The sequence below is a fragment of the Oncorhynchus mykiss genome, chromosome 2 (genome assembly GCF_013265735.2).
Source record: "Oncorhynchus mykiss isolate Arlee chromosome 2, USDA_OmykA_1.1, whole genome shotgun sequence".
In the NCBI taxonomy this organism is placed as follows: domain Eukaryota; kingdom Metazoa; phylum Chordata; class Actinopteri; order Salmoniformes; family Salmonidae; genus Oncorhynchus; species Oncorhynchus mykiss.
The window spans coordinates 40,824,639-40,840,830 of record NC_048566.1 but is presented as its reverse complement, the minus strand read 5'-3'; the positions used below and the strand labels follow the sequence as shown (position 1 = coordinate 40,840,830).

At 47.2% G+C, this 16,192-nt stretch overlaps 1 protein-coding gene across 2 annotated transcripts in view; it reads right to left on the bottom strand.

Annotated features, from left to right (window-relative positions):
• The window catches only part of LOC110489695 (nuclear factor of activated T-cells, cytoplasmic 1), a 66,734-nt gene that overhangs the window by 6,929 nt on the left and 43,613 nt on the right, over positions 1–16,192 (bottom strand). For both annotated transcript variants that reach the window (XM_036948320.1, XM_036948326.1), the window contains exon 9: positions 13,722–14,396. In XM_036948320.1, the coding sequence (XP_036804215.1) occupies positions 13,722–14,396 (675 nt within the window). The remainder of the gene's footprint in view (positions 1–13,721; positions 14,397–16,192) is intronic.

The window sequence follows — 16,192 nt, the reverse complement described above, 5'->3', positions numbered from 1 at the left end:
CCAGATGATTTAGGAACAATAGCGTAATGCAAACAAAACAATGCATTACCCTTCTCTATTTCAAAATACTGTAATAGGCAGAAGAGGGGAGTACAGCCGTTTGGACATCCACAAAACAAATGCTCAACCTCGTTTGAACTCAACGTGTATGTGAAATTGATTTGGTGAGGAAGCTGAACTGGAGTATGAAGCTGCTAAAGAGAGACAATTGAATTTCCTGCTACATATTACTTTTGTTTCCCTACAATATCAAATCTGCTCTCGGTTTCAGCAGAAACGCTTAATGGACCATTTGCAGCCTCCCACGCAGGTCTGCAACAGCTAGAGGGAGAGGCTGGATGCACGTCACTCACTCCTCTTCTCATAAGGATCTGTCAGAACCAGTGTTGTGAAAGGGTCAGAGCATGCAAACAGGTACACACATAGCCATGCACGCACGAACACACACACAGACAGACAGACAGACACGTGCACTCGTAGCACACACACACACACACACATGCAGCACACTCACGCACACGCATATACAAACTCATCCCTATAGATAAACGCAGTTGGACACAGAGGAATTACACTAAGCTAATTCTTCATCGTGATCGAACACTTCATAAATTCATCTCAGACTAGCAGGTAGACAACAGAGACTGATACCCTGGGAAGCCCTGTGGGTGTAATGATGTGATTATATGTGCAGATGGGGATATATCATCTCCACAACTCTGCTAATGTGTGAAGCCTGCCTTTCCCCATGTGGAAGCACTCAGCCTCACGACTGACCGGAGGAGACGAAAGAAAAAGTTAAATTGTGTGGGAGAGAGAGAGAGTGGAGAGAGAGGGGGGGGGGGGGGGGGGGGGGGGGGGGTGTAGCTGGAGTCGACTGTGAGGGTCTCTGCTCGAGTTTTACAACCCTTCCGGCAGCAGCTGGGCTGCTGCGCAGACGTTGCTGTGTGCCCTGGGCCTCGGCCAATCCGCTTCCTCCACTGCCAAGGTGCACACCAATGGTAAGGGGGGGGAGAGGAGTAATGGTTAACAGAGGCTGAGCCACGCTGGCGGAGAGAGGGAGAGAGGGAGTCCTTGGAATACTTTCCTCTGATGGCTGCTACTGCTTGCAGGACCTCCGAGTATTGCTCCACGGTGGAGAGCAAGGAGTGGGGAGACAGGAAGATAAAGTGAAGTGCTGCTCTCATCTCCACCTGTGTCTTCCTACGTGAGTCTCTGATGTGCTCCTCGTCTCAGACAGCTTGCTTTATTGGTCTCCGACGTCAGATGAAGCCTGCTCGTTGCCAGGCTAAACGGGTGGACCCCTAGAGAGCTAGCGAGCGTCTGCTCTGTGCTCAGCCCAGACGGAAAACACCAGGCCGTAGCCAGAGGGCTGCAACCGCCGCCTCGCAGACCGAAACAGGCTGAAAAACAATAGCCAGCCACCCCAAAATTACACAGCCAATCTAAAAACAACAGCTTTTTCACTGAGAACCACCCGACACTGATTTGCTTGTTTTGGCAAGGCACTTTCTCTCTGATCTTCCATGGTGTGTTGCTACTGCTGCCTCTCCGCCCTATCTTACTTCTCTGTGAGATGCCGCCGCCGCCCGTTCCTCTCCTCCTCTCACTTCCTCTAAGGCCCTGGGGGCGGTGGGTGTGTTCGCTGGGGCCCTTCTCCGGGGACGAGGCCAGGGAGGTGTTTACATGGTTAGGGCTGCTCTCCTGTGAGCTCATCATTGATGGACTGAAATTAGTCACTTGATCGTCTTCACTGTGTCCTCCCCCAGTTTCTCGACTACTAACAGTACAAAGTAACGCAGCGGCACCAAGATTCCATGATATATTTGATAGTATATTTCTTTACGTATAAAACTGCAATAAAGCGCAAAGCCCAACCAACCACAACGTCTACAAATATCTGAGTGAGAGAGTGAGTGAAACGCATGCCTGCATGGTGGCGGTATGAAAGGAGTCGGATTTGAAAAGTTCAGCATGCCTCATTGACCTAAAGTTTCGTGCTAAAATAACGATGGTCATCAGACACGCCCGGTCGGATTGATACCGAATTGGAAAGGCATGAATGAGGCAACAGTGGCTAATGCACATGGATTGAGATCTCCCCTTTTGAATATGGCAGAAAAAGCCTTGACATATTGAAGCCATCATACTTTGCGAGATTACAGCCACCTGAGTGAGAATTTGGCCGTACACCTGCATATAATGGGATTTATGACATCAGCATTTGTATTCTACCTCTTTAAATCACCTGTTCCCTGTCAGTTGTAAAGTGAGATTTTGGAATCCACGTTTTATATAGAAAACCACATTCCCTGCATCCAAAAAGGCATACCTCGGTGCAAGTTTTATTAGATCCTATCTATCATAGACATGAGGCTTAGAGCGGTACCTTATCGTTTGAGTGTATGTGTGTGTGTGTGTGTGTGTGTGTGTGTGTAGAGCTCCTGGCGCTTGGCCTTCGACTGGACCGTTGCTCTTTCCATCCCGGTGAAGAGGTAGGAGCTCTTGTTCTTTTGCATTCTCTTTCATGCATTTACAAAAGGGAGCCTTTGAACTTGACAATATACTCCTGGAGCGACCCATCCCAATGCCAGCAGGGATACGGTCTCAATCTGCCTCGCAATGTTGGATATACAGCGAAGATCTTGCCATGAGGAACTTCCAGGAGTCACAGCGCAGCACTAAAACACTAAATCCACAAAAGGCTCAAGCAGTTGCAGAGAAACTCCTCCTTTCTCCTGTCTCCAACACTCCTGCTGCTGCTCCGCAGCTGACCTACAAGGTCAGACTTATATTTACTGTAAGTCTCAGATCTGATTCACTCTCAGTCCACTGACCTGGAATCTGCTCTGAGTCTACACTGTTTTAAATCTTCGTCCACCTGCTATGATTGGTAGACTGAGAGGCAAAAGGGTCAACTTAGGGTGACTGATGGACTTACTTACCTGGGCTAGGGTTAAAGGGAAGGGGGTGGGCTGGCTGGCTTGGCAAGTCCTCTCCTCACGTCAACCTCTTTTTTGATTTACCTAGTGTGCAGACAGACAACCTTTCTACATCTGGAGGTTCTGATCCAGCCATCCTGGATCCTATAACATCTATAGGGATCCCAGGATATCTGTTCCAACTTCTTCCTACAAACATCACAGCAACCCTGCGCACACATGCAAACTAACACACACAGACAGACACACACACACACACACACACACATACAAACAAAAAACCTATCTGAGCCGTCATTGGTAAATCATAGGTGGCGGTTTCACCTGATTATGGCCTATACGACTTCCTCACCTGTAGATTTAATGCTTGCCATCGCTCGGGGAGTTCGCCATGTGAACGTCTTAGCAGAGAGGGAGTCCCGCTCTTTTTCCTAAATACAGTAAATCTTACTGATTCAATTAAAACCTATGTGACATCGCCGCTCACCTGGAGCGTTAACAACTGACCTTACCTGACACGAGGAACGTGCGGGCAGATTTGACATGAGTGATTCAGAATACCAAACAGAGAGAGAATCTCAATTTACTGCATCTAAAGAGAAATAAACAAAAGTTTTCAAGAGTGCAGTTTTGCAATCTCACATCACCTCCGAGTTTCAACCTGGACTCCCCTGACTAGCTCTCAGAGGTCTTACCTCTTAGTGAGGTATGGCAGTAGACAGGACCGGCTTAGCTTCCACCTTCTATACATGTTAATAGACGAGAACTTAAACTTGTAGTGTGAGAGAAAGAGGTCAGTCTGGGGAGTCTAGGGACTAATTGAGATTTATATCCTCCACGGTTCATAAGCCAGCAATGGGACACTGAACGCTCACCGCTTCTGAACGATCCTTAAAAGCAAACCCATTCAACCTCAGCGTGGTAATTCTCTGCTCTACAGGTGCTCAGTGGGAAAATGAGAAAAAAGAGAGAGAAATACACTCCTCCACTCTGAGCCGTGTTTTTCTTTCTTAGACTTCTGTCGATTCAGTTAAAAACAGCTTCAGCCCAGTCAGAAGCAAATATGTTCTGTCTGTGTGTGAAGTACAGGGGCATTGGGAGAAACGGCCAGGGAATCTAACCAGAGATTGCATGCTGCTTGCTTCACTCTCACATTTTCCCCTCTCCCTCTCATTTCCCCCCCCCCCCATAGCCATTCTCATAGCAGCTTCTGCCCCATTGCTTCCTATCTCTCTCTAGGAATAGATAGATATGTAAATATATTAGTATGCCATTTTGTAGACACTTTAGGAGGCCCAAGAAATCAATGTGATGATGTTAAATCAACGTGGGAAACTGACTGGATTTGAAAAAGTAATCAATGTAAGGCTATTTTAAGTGCTCTCTTTTGGAGAGATTGGAAACCCAAATTGGTCTACACGGACAAGTTCTGGCCTGGTTTAGATCTTATCTGTCGGAAAGATATCAGTTTGTCTCTGTGAATGGTTTGTCCTCTGACAAATCAATTGTAAATTTCGGTGTTTCTCAAGGTTCCGTTTTAGGACCACTATTGTTTTCACTATATATTTTACCTCTTGGGGATGTCTTTCGAAAACATAATGTTAACTTTCACTGCTATGCGGATGACACACAGCTGTACATTTCAATGAAACATGGTGAAGCCCCAAAATTGCCCTCGTCAGAAGCCTGTGTTTCAGACATAAGGAAGTGGATGGCTGCAAACTTTCTACTTTTAAACTCGGACAAAACAGAGATGCTTGTTCTAGGTCCCAAGAAAAAAAGAGATCTTCTGTTGAATCTGACAATTAATCTTGATGGTTGTACAGTCGTCTCAAATAAAACTGTGAAGGACCTCGGCGTTACTCTGGACCCTGATCTCTCTTTTGACGAACATATCAAGACTTTTTCAAGGACAGCTTTTTTCCATCTACGTAACATTGCAAAAATCAGAAACTTTCTGTCCAAAAATGATGCAGAAAAATTAATCCATGCTTTTGTTACTTCTAGGTTAGACTACTGCAATGCTCTACTTTCCGGCGACCCGGATAAAGCACTAAATAAACTTCAGTTAGTCCTAAATACAGCTGCTAGAATCCTGACTAGAACCCCAAAAATGTATCATATTACTCCAGTGCTAGCCTCCCTACACTGGCTTCCTGTGGCAAGGGCTGATTTCAAGGTTTTACTGCTAACCTAAAAAGCATTACATGGGCTTGCTCCTACCTATTGTTATATCTGGAGTACTTCTCCTGACTTATCTGGTGTCCTGTGTGAATTTAAGTATGCTCTCTCTAATTCTCTCTTTCTCTCAGAGGACCTGAGCCCTAGGACCATGCCTCAGGACTACCTGGCATGATGACTCCTTGCTGTCCCCAGTCCACCTGGCTGTGCTGCTGCTCCTGTTTCAACTGTTCTGCCTGCGGCTATGGAATCCTGACCTGTTCACCGGACGTGCTACCTGTCCCAGACCTGCTGTTTTCAACTCTCTAGAGACAGCAGGAGTGGTAGAGATACTCTTAATGATCGGCTATGAAAAGCCAACTGACATTTACTCCTGAGGTGCTGACTTGCTGCACCCTCGACAACTACTGTGATTATTATTATTTGACCATGCTGGTCATTTATGAACATTTGAACATCTTGGCCATGTTCTGTTATAATCTCCACCCGGCACAGCCAGGTGGCCACCCCTCATAGCCTGGTTCCTCTCTTGGTTTCTTCCTAGGTTTTGGCCTTCCTAGCCACCGTGCTTCTACACCTGCATTGCTTGCTGTTTGGGGTTTTACGCTGGGTTTCTGTACAGCACTTGGAGATTGATGTACGAAGGCCATTTTCAATAAATTTGATTTGATTTTAATTTGATATATTGTCTTTTTTTCATCCACCTTTCAACCTAAATCCAATGATATGGTGACATGTATTGTTGATTTCATGTTGGATCCACGGTTAGTTCACAACTCCAAATGTAAATAAAAACTAGATGTTGAACTGAGGTCTGTGCCCAGTGGGTTACAGTCAAGCATGCATACAGTATATTACTCTCTCTCTCTCTCTCTCTCTCTCTCTCTGTCTCCTTCTTTATCTACGATTCCCATTCCACAAGGAGAATATATACTCTAAAGTAGAAAATATCTCCCGCGATCCTGACGCTAAAACTAGACATGATTACAGAAAGAAATACAGAAGAAATCGATAAATAACTGTAAAATTATAAATGTGTATACGAGAACTCCTTTTCTCTCTGTTGAAACATATCTGGAGGGGATGATTTGTGTAATGGCCTGCACCATTGAAACAGGGGCTGATGTGCAGTTAGTTTATAGGCCAGTGACAGAAGCTACTGGGGGACTACTCGTTCTTCCCCACTCTCTCTCTCCTCTCTGTCCCCATCTTCCGCTCGCTCGCTCCCTCTACTCTCTCCCTCTTCTCTCTCTCTCTCCCCATCTCTCTCTTTAACAGAACACAATGGAGACAGGGTGCTTTTCCAAGAGCAGCAAACCCCACGTCATTCCCCATCCTGCCTGGCCTCTTCTGTTGACATCCGTCACTACAGGATCCTATACCACTGAGCGAATACATGTCAGATGGGGCCTATTATTAACGAGTCAGAAATGAGAGATCTGCTTCTGTTTACCGATGCCACAGGTATTTACATTCCCCAACAAACTAACAGCAACAAAAAAACACCGGTATGAAGAGTGTGAGAGTGAGGACTTACAGTGTGGCAGTGGCAGACCCGCTTTGTAAAGGGGGACTTAACACAGGAATGTGTGCTTGTCTGCCTGTGTGTGTGTGTGTGTGTATCTACGCGTGGGCTTAGATTGTGTGTTGTGTGTGTGCCAGCAGACAATCACAGCAGTGAGAAAAGATTTACCGTGAAACCATTCAGAAGCCAATATGTCAGTGATCTGGAGAAGAGGAAGCTACAATCATATTTAGTATAATGTCTTTGCCAGGCTACAGATAACCTCAACGGCTCACAGGCCAAAAGGGAGTCAAATGGGAGTCAATCAAAGCCCGTGGAGAACAATATAGATCACCCTGTCAGTGTTGTAAACCACATGCACATCAATCATCTTTAGATGCTGTGGAGAGAATGCATGGGGCTATGGGGCGCAGAGGTACCACCACCACCACCACCTCACCCAGATGCATGGCCCATCCCAGGCCAAGCCACAGGCCTCTCTTTGGGGCTTGACCCGCTGCGAATCGCGTGGCTCCGTGGCTTCTGGATGTGTACTCTCGGAGCCTCGGAATGCAAGCCACAGAAACCAGCCATCTAAACGGCTGCGTCAGGAGAATCTGCATAAACACACATCACACGCCCATCCAGGCAAGTACAAATAACAGAGTAAGAAAAGTCCTACCGACACACATACACACACACACGCTCACGCGCATCCGCACACGACACACACACCTTACTTTCATTAGATCAATGATGAGAGAGCACAGCTAGCCACCGTGTCAATTGGCCACTCTTCAAAGAAGTGGCGTTTGTGACGCCATAGATTGGCTTCTACCTAAATCAGTTCATCCACTGTACCTAACCATGTGCACACAGCATGGAATAATTAGACAAAAATCAGACACTCTCACAGTAGCAAATCGTCTAGAAGCATTCCTGACATCTGAGCATTCTTTCATAAACACAAAACCCATTAAAAAGGAAATCTGGTCCCGCATCTAATTACATCAGGCCACTGACATGGAGAGACCCAATTTGTTTCGATGTAGAGCTGCAGTTACGTGGTAGACGGATTCTTTCACAGCGACTGTGGATATTATGACGGAGCGGACCGAAAGCACAGCAGACTACTGCGGTTAAGCTGCTGGGCCTGTAGGAACACATTTGAAAAAACCCAGAGTCCAATGGAACTTAATAGGTTGACATTTAAATAGAATATACAGAACTTTTGTCTTTTGGGGGTGCTCTTGAGACAAAAGAGGTCCCCTAAATATAGATATTGCCCAGAAATGACCTAATTGGACAGAAAGGGACACATATTCCCACACCCGTGAGCAAAAGCATACATTGTTAGCTTACAACTAAGGATTGTGTGGTTTTATGAAAAAAAAATGGATGAATGCTATATTAATGAATACAACAAAAATATATCTAACTTCCATGTAGTATGTTTAAAGTTAGAGTCTTCATACAGCTCATCCCGCCAATCACCTTCCTTATGAGTTTACGACAAGGGTACTGCAATTCAAAGCCTGATGGTGACAGCCTATCATACTTTCACCATTATATGTAACCACTTAAATAGGACTATTTCCCCATTCCTCATTATCTTGGACCAGAGAGCCTATAACACCATGACATGTCATAATAGGGGGAACCGTGTAGAAAGCAGCTGGTCCCAAACAGCAACCAGAGAGCTTCTCAAGCCTGGCCAAGAGGACAGAGATAAAAGCACACTGAGAGGAAACAGAACCCGGTGCTAAAGGTAATCCAAAGTGCTTCACACACACACACACACACACACACATACACACACACACACGCACACACACGCACACACACGTGCACACACGCACAGTGCAAAGGTAACCTATTCCTCAGAGCTCGATGGGATCTCGCTATGACCATGAGATCATGGTATATTCTGATTTCAGGGTTTCATTGAGTCCAGCATGCATTTATTATATTACAGAACATCAAATAGTTCAATTAAAAGTGTAAGGAGTGAAGCGATCGCTCTGAAGGCTTTCCTTGCTTTGGACTTAATCCTATTTCTAAGACATTGCATATCATATCCTACTATATGCATAAATAATGTGAAAAGCAAAGAAAGGATATTAATCGTGACTAATAGTACATTGGGCCAGTCTATGATAACAATAGTAAAACGAGAAAAATAATTGTTTAAATCGCAGGGTACAAGACATGGTTTTGATTCCACTAGGAGAACTCTGCAGTTGACACAATGTCCTGGTGATCTTCATCGTCTCTCTAACCATCTCCTAAGCCATCAACGGCTCTCATAGGCCTATCCTACATACCTGTATTATTTTTTCCTACCATTATAAAACGTCCCAAAAGCCTACACCCTCCTTTATCCACCATCAGTTCAAGGTCCTGCCAGGAAAACAAGATTCCTAACACGAAAACGCAGCAATAACAACAATATTAAAAAGTCCACATCCTCTCTGAAGTCATAAATAATAAAGAAGCCATCCCCCTTCTATTATACCTGTCAATAACACGAAGCATAAGCCGTGGGGATAGGAGGTCTTGACACTGCACTTAACCAACAGAGAGTATTGCTCTCCCGCCTCTATTAGCCCAGGCTCCGCCCCCTCCCAGCAGAGCTGGGGGTCAAAGGGTGAGTGTTGTGAAAGCACAGGCTCTAACCGCTAACGGCTGACCGTCAGATGGTCTACCTTTCCTCCTCACACACACACGCGGGCTCGCAGACACAGACACACGCAGACAGGACGCACGTGTGCAAGCACACACACACACACACACACACACACACACACACACACACACACACACACACACACACACGCGGGCGCGCAGACACAGACACACACACACGGGAGCAACTCAATAACAGCAGCTCATAGAGTCCGTCCCATTAGACACCCCTCACCCCAACCGCAGCTTCTTTAATGAACCCCCTCACCCCAACTCCGCGCCAGTCTCGCGACACACACTCCGATGTTAGAGACTCAGCATGTTTTCAGAGTGGTGCGGACACGCTCTCAATCATCATTAGGGGTTTTGCAGAGTCCTGGGGTCTGGGCACCTATCCAGGATGTGTAAAAGTTTCCATGAGAAAAGCTTGAGTTGCCGTTGGAGGGGAACGGTCGCGGACGAGGATCCTTAGAAATGTTAGAATTCTGTATTGTTGTTGGGGAATGGATTGCGGGAGTGAGAGAGGGAGAGAGAAAGAGAGGGAGGAAAGACGAGGTCTGTCTAGAAACCTGTTGCCACTGACGTCTGCCACTCTGCCTCATGCAACACCGGGTCTGTTTTCAGTTTAGAAAAAAAAAACGTTTCAATTGTACAAAATTTGAGTTGAGGAGGAAACAACTACTGGAAAGCTGACCTTCAAATATAAGGCAATCAGAATACACATGTCAAGTGTCAGAAATCAGCAGTGTACATTTGGTTGTGTTTTTCTCATGTGGGTGAATAAGGCCCCTCTGTATTCGGCTGTAACCAGATGGTAAGAGTCTGGCTGGCTGATTAGCGTTAGCCCTGTGCTAGTTCAGCTGCGCTTCATTATATCAACCATCACACCAGAAGCTAATGAGAGAAGACACAGAGCGGCCGCCTCGCTGGATCAGACAGATGTCCAAGTCGGGAATACTATGACTGCATTACACACATGCGTGCACACACACACACACACACACACACACACACACACACACACACACACACACACACACACACACACACACACACACAGGCACAAAGAGGCCTTCATGGTGCGCAATGTGGCTCAAAGCCTTCAAATCTGATGTGTAAACAGCAGCCAAGTCTAGGATCAAAGCGGCTATGTGTGTGCGTGTGACGGGAGGGGGTAATGATGTCACCGCAACTGCAGCTCAGGCTAGGACGTGTGACAAAAACGTGGCGTCATCACAGGCCCCTGTTTTATGGGCTAATTAGCCAGGCTAACAAGGCGAGCGTAAATATACCGCCCTCCTCATTCTTCATCACTTCTATTGTTTTTATTGATGTCGTTTGCGTGACATTGTGCTCAATGCCATATGTACTGTAAATCGCCCCGGATTAGAGGGAGTATGACTCAACGTGAAAGGTATTTTTTTTTTTACTTGAGAAACTTCTGTTTAATGTAAACCTCACATTAGATATGTATATATTGCGTTTGGCGTATGACAATGGGCCAGAAACAATACAAAGACCTCTAGGGCTAGCTTTTGAAAATTCACTTTAACATACATCTTGCTTCCATTCCCCCTAAGCATCAATCCATGGACCTTGGTCCAGGTTTATTCGCTCACTCAACTCTTCTGGCTATCGTGAGACAGACTGCTGCAGCGAACCAATGGCAGCCACAGGCCAGCAGTCCTAAATACATCCCCAGCACTAGCCAACAGATCATTCATCAATTTAAATACAATCGCAGCTCCTGGACATTACCCAAAAAGCCTTGGGGCACCCTTTTACAGACAGGCAGTGCGTAATGTCCTGCTGTTAGCTAGCCTCGAGGCTCCAATGCTCCATCACAGAAGTAGTGGATGAAGTGGTGCTAGCTGGGAGGGGGTAGTGGGTTAGGGGGTTGAAGGGCAGTTAGAGGGGCTTATGTTCAACTTGTCATCCCCTCCCCCTCTAGATCTCCTACATATCTACCCCGCACTGACAACAGAGCTCCTTGCGGTACAGTAGCTCAGCCTGTTGATAGGTTGAGTGATTTCTCGGGGGCTGGGTTAGCAGTGCGAGCCGAAGGCCAGTGAGAGATATTTCCTCTGGCTGATGAGAGCCCGAGGCCTGAGTGTGGGAGGCGCTCCACTCTGGGGAAGCTCAAGTGTCGTCTCGCTGCAGAGCTCAAATCACTGGCTCCAGTGATGGGACTCTATGCTACGCGGCTAATGCTAAATCACCACCGCCCGCCCAACCGCCTGGTGAGGTCATCCCCTACCGTCGCCCTTTTAATGGAGCAACTCGCTAACATATGATAATAATGGAAGGTAATGACTGTGGAAAGGGAGCTCGCCACTCACCGACTTCTCCCAGCTCTATTTTTTTTAATTTTATCTCAGACTCATTCGAGTGGAATGGTCCGGAATGGGGCCGGTGGACCTGACCGGTCCAGAGTGCAGAGGCCTTTGGAGTATGCTGTTACCACCACACACTTACCGGTACTCCAGGAGCACAGTTAGCCCACCACAGAAGCTCATTCAAGACATTAGAAGAGGCGAGATTGCAGCGGGCCAAGGTTTTTACCAGGGACGCCTTGGTTGGCCTCTGCCAATCAATACGCATTCCTGTGAGTCTCTAATGCATCTGTAATCACAGGCCCAATAACATTTGGTCACTTGGTCCAGAGATATGGGCTCCGCTAAAGTGACAGTTGATGGGGTGGTGTTGGCGGTGGTGGATTATGAAGACCTGGTTACTACTTAAGGGTTATAACTTTAGCAGAGGGTAAATGACCCCCTAACAACCTTTTACCTAGCGCAAAATAAAGCTTGAGTTTCACTCTTATTTGATTAATTCTCATACTCTGGCTCCTTTGCCTGCCCATAACTACTGAGGAGTTTGAAAAGGAATTAGACATGTACATGACAATGCTAATTGTATTTCCTTTTGGATTTAGCGCCAGTGTTCTCTTGTTTCAATGTACAGTAGAGGGAAACATGCCAGGAGCTGGCGCGGAGTCAGAAGATAAATGCTAGCTCTGGATGTGTGAAGTGACAAAGACTTGTAGAATGTCCTACTCAAGTGTTGTGTTGTGCTCATTTTATGGAGTCGATAACAGACAGACGTCCTCACTTCTCGCTATTGTCTGTTTACGAGGCAAGGACAAACGGGACTCATCAGGCTGGACAGATTTGCTGACAGCCACGTCTCAACTCAATTACAGCACTGCCCCCAATGCCCATCACCCCTGTGCTCCCTTGGCTCTGGAGCACGCATGCAAACACACACACACACACACACACACACACACACACACACACACACACACACACACACACACACACACACACACACACACACACACACACACACACACACACACACACACACACACACACACACACACAGTGCTGTAGGTCTACTGCTGTTTACAGTAGGAGTGAAACAAAAGGTGCACAGGAAGAGGGATGTTCCTGAGTTGAGTGGGGAATCGCATTGTTCACCCTGTTTGGATGCAAGGGGACTTTATCTCTTCTGGCATACCGCCACGTATGCTGCATACCGCACAACCAGAGCATAACAATAATGTGATGAGCAACCCAGACAGGGCCATAACAGGCTGGGAGTGACCAGAGGGAGGGACGATTGTGAGGAGGGAGGGGGGGGAACACATGGAGAGTTAATAGGGGGTCTACACACAAATGCTGCATTCCCCCATTCCCCTGGCTGTGCCTGGGCTCACATCCAGTGGGGCTCTAGTGACCCCCAGCCTCCCCAGCCTCCCTCGATGACGTCAGCTCCAACACTACACCCTCCGCAGGGAAAACACGGGAAAACAAAGCGCCTCCTGCCTCCTGACATACCTCGCACCGAGGGGGGGGGGGGGGAGAAGCGTTGCAGCTCAGGAAACCCCTACCTATTGTTTTGCTTCCTTCATTAGTCCTTGTGTCAACAGTCGGGGCCGGCACGCGCGCGCCACTGTTTTTGTTCTCTTGCTCCCTGCCTGACCTCGTTGCTTCTGATGTTTTGACAGATTGTTTCGCAAATCCCATCAAGGCCCAATTGACTCTTAAAATAAAGCTGTTACTAACTCAGACAACATACACGGTAGTTGCGAAAACAAAAAGAATATGTAATTTCTAAAATGAACAAATCTGACGTAAACCCCTGGTTGATAGCGGGGGAAAGGGTGTGGGTGGGTGTGGGTGTGTAGATAAGCAAAGGTGTAGAGTTAACGTCATGTGCACTGTAAATGGAACATTCTAGAGAGAAACGAGAATTGTGTTTTTTATGGCCCTGCGTTTTCATAAGGAAAAAAAACACCAATTATCACACCAATGTGATAATGGCAATGATGATGTGATGTCACTAGCTAATAGAGAGCTTTGATTGACAGGTCTAGGTAGATAAACCTTGTTCTTGTGACTCACCATCGTCCAGGTACATCTGGTCCAGATCCTGGGGTTCCCGCTTGACAGTGACGGCTAGGTCGCGGGGGCTGGCGTCCACCGGCAGCAGGCTGGGAGGGCTGCTCCTGGCCTGAGTCTGGCTCTGTCCCTGGGTGGGGCTGTAATCTGGTGCCTGGGCGAACGCGCTCTCTGCTGCCCCCTCTGGAGTGGAGGGGTGGGACCCTGGGGAGGTGGAGGGGCTGCTGCTGTGGTAGAGCGGGTGGAAGCCATGGGGACTGGGGTTACCAAGGTGATGCGGGCTGTTGCCCTGGGAGTGAAGCATGCCCAGTGGAGCTTGGTCGGGTGAGGAAGGGCAGACCAGCGGCGCTGGGCGCAGCCCTGGCGTCTCTTGGATGGCGGACGCCAAGGGGCCATTGTGGGCGTGCGTAGGGCTGGTGGAGAGGCACTTGGGGTAAGACACGGGGGACAGGTCGTGCAGTGTTGGGCTGGACCTGGGGGAGGAGGGGGGCATGCTGCCAATGCTGCCATGGCAAGGCGGGCAGGGAGAATAAACCCCGACCAGGCATGTGTCAGCGTCCCCCACAGGTATGATAGGAGTGAGCCTGGGTTGGCCATAGTAGAGCTTGGAATGAACAGACAGCCCCTGAGCCCCCAGAGGCTCATACTCATCATTCGGTTCTGACTTTATTATCGGGACTGGAAAAAGAGAGGGAGAGAGAGAGAGAGAGAGGGAGAGAGAGAGAGAGAGAGAGAGAGAAAGAGAGAGAGAGAGAAAAAAGACAGATTAGAAACGTTGCGTAGGTCCACGTGGCTGAACGAGCAACTGAGTGTATGAGTAAAGGAGTTGTAGTGAGATGGATTGTGGGAAGGATACCCTCCAAAACCAAACAAACAACCAGCGATTAAAAGAGACACTGTGTCATTTGCTTGGCCTCTCAAACGCCAGCTCAGAACCCCCCCACCCCCCCTCCATCCCAAAAAAATAGATGAGTCATCAGAGCAGAAAGCCACAGCTGGCTCTAATCATGAAACGGCGCTATTTTCTTTGGACTCTCCTTCAGCTCTGATATCCTATGAAAGAGTGCTTTAAAGAGTATGGACTGCTGCTGCAGGAGCCCGGGACCCCTAGGCCTCTTCCGTGCTCCAAAAGCAATTGTTGCTCTCAGGACAAAAAGAGAGAGAGAGAGAGAGAGAGAGAGAGAGAGAGAGAGAGAGAGAAAAAGGATGATTTGATTGGGGTGGTCCGTGCTCCTTAAGAGAGTATGGTATGCCTGCGGTTTCAGGAGCTCTGACTTCAGCTAATGGCAGGAGGAGAGTGCTATGACCCCACTTGCTCATGCCGCCGTCTTCCAACTCACTCAGAGTCCATTTGGGAGATGTTTCCGCCATTTCCTGATTAGTTTGGACTGACAATCATTGTACAGTAGGTTTCCTGGATGTGTGATCAAGATCCGTGTTCATCTTTCGGAGACTGACCATGACGTGTGCACTATTTATTGGATATGTAAACATATCCTCCAGTTGCGCACGCACGCACGCACGCACGCACACACACACACACACACACACACACACACACACACACACACACACATACACCAGAGCCAAACCCTAAGGAAAATATGAAAAGACCCAGTTTCTCTGAGAAAACTCTTTATAAACCCCCACGTGCTCCGATTCTGCCACGAGTACTGTGACACAACTACTGTAGGCTTGAATTAAGACACCCAGATGAATAACAAAACGCTTCTGAGTCACAATACATGCACTGTCTGTTGCTCTTTCTGCACACAGTGAAATGTGTTAATGGGTGCGGTTAGTGTTTGATGCCAATCATAAGTGTTTTGGCAAAGTCTTCTGACACTCTATTCAGCCTACTAAATCTCTTCTGACACTCTATTCAGCCTACAAACAGGCCATCATAAGTGTATTTCTTGTAATAGTTACGTTTTACTAACAAAGTAAGAATAAGTCAATCCTGATGAAGGTCGTAATAATACTAATAAGCACTTCTACTTCCATTGTCTGAATAAATGAGTGTTGTGATTAGATGAAAAACAGCCCTATCGTGATGTTATGATGTTATTATTGTTGGGACAGGACGTAACTGAGAGATTCACTTTCACACCCCCAGTCTCCTTTGGGGAGATATGAGCTGGTGTGATTACCCAGTGGGAAGCTCATTTACGTCAGTCTTGTCATAGCCACGGGGCCGGTCCATCTGTCTTAGAGGCTCCCTAGGTATGGTCTGTATCCTTAAGAAAGTCCCAGGATGACACCTCCATACACTTACTAGGGAACATCATACTAGGCCTTGTAACAGGCTCTCCATAGTACAGACCCGGGTTTACGCTAGGTCTAGTATTTTAGCTGCATTTGATTGAGCTTGCAATGGAACCAATGGAATAGTCCCAAAAGTGTAAACCCTACATACATAGCAATACATGGAATACTTAGCAATCTGATTTATTCTGTAAAGCTGCATAGTCTCA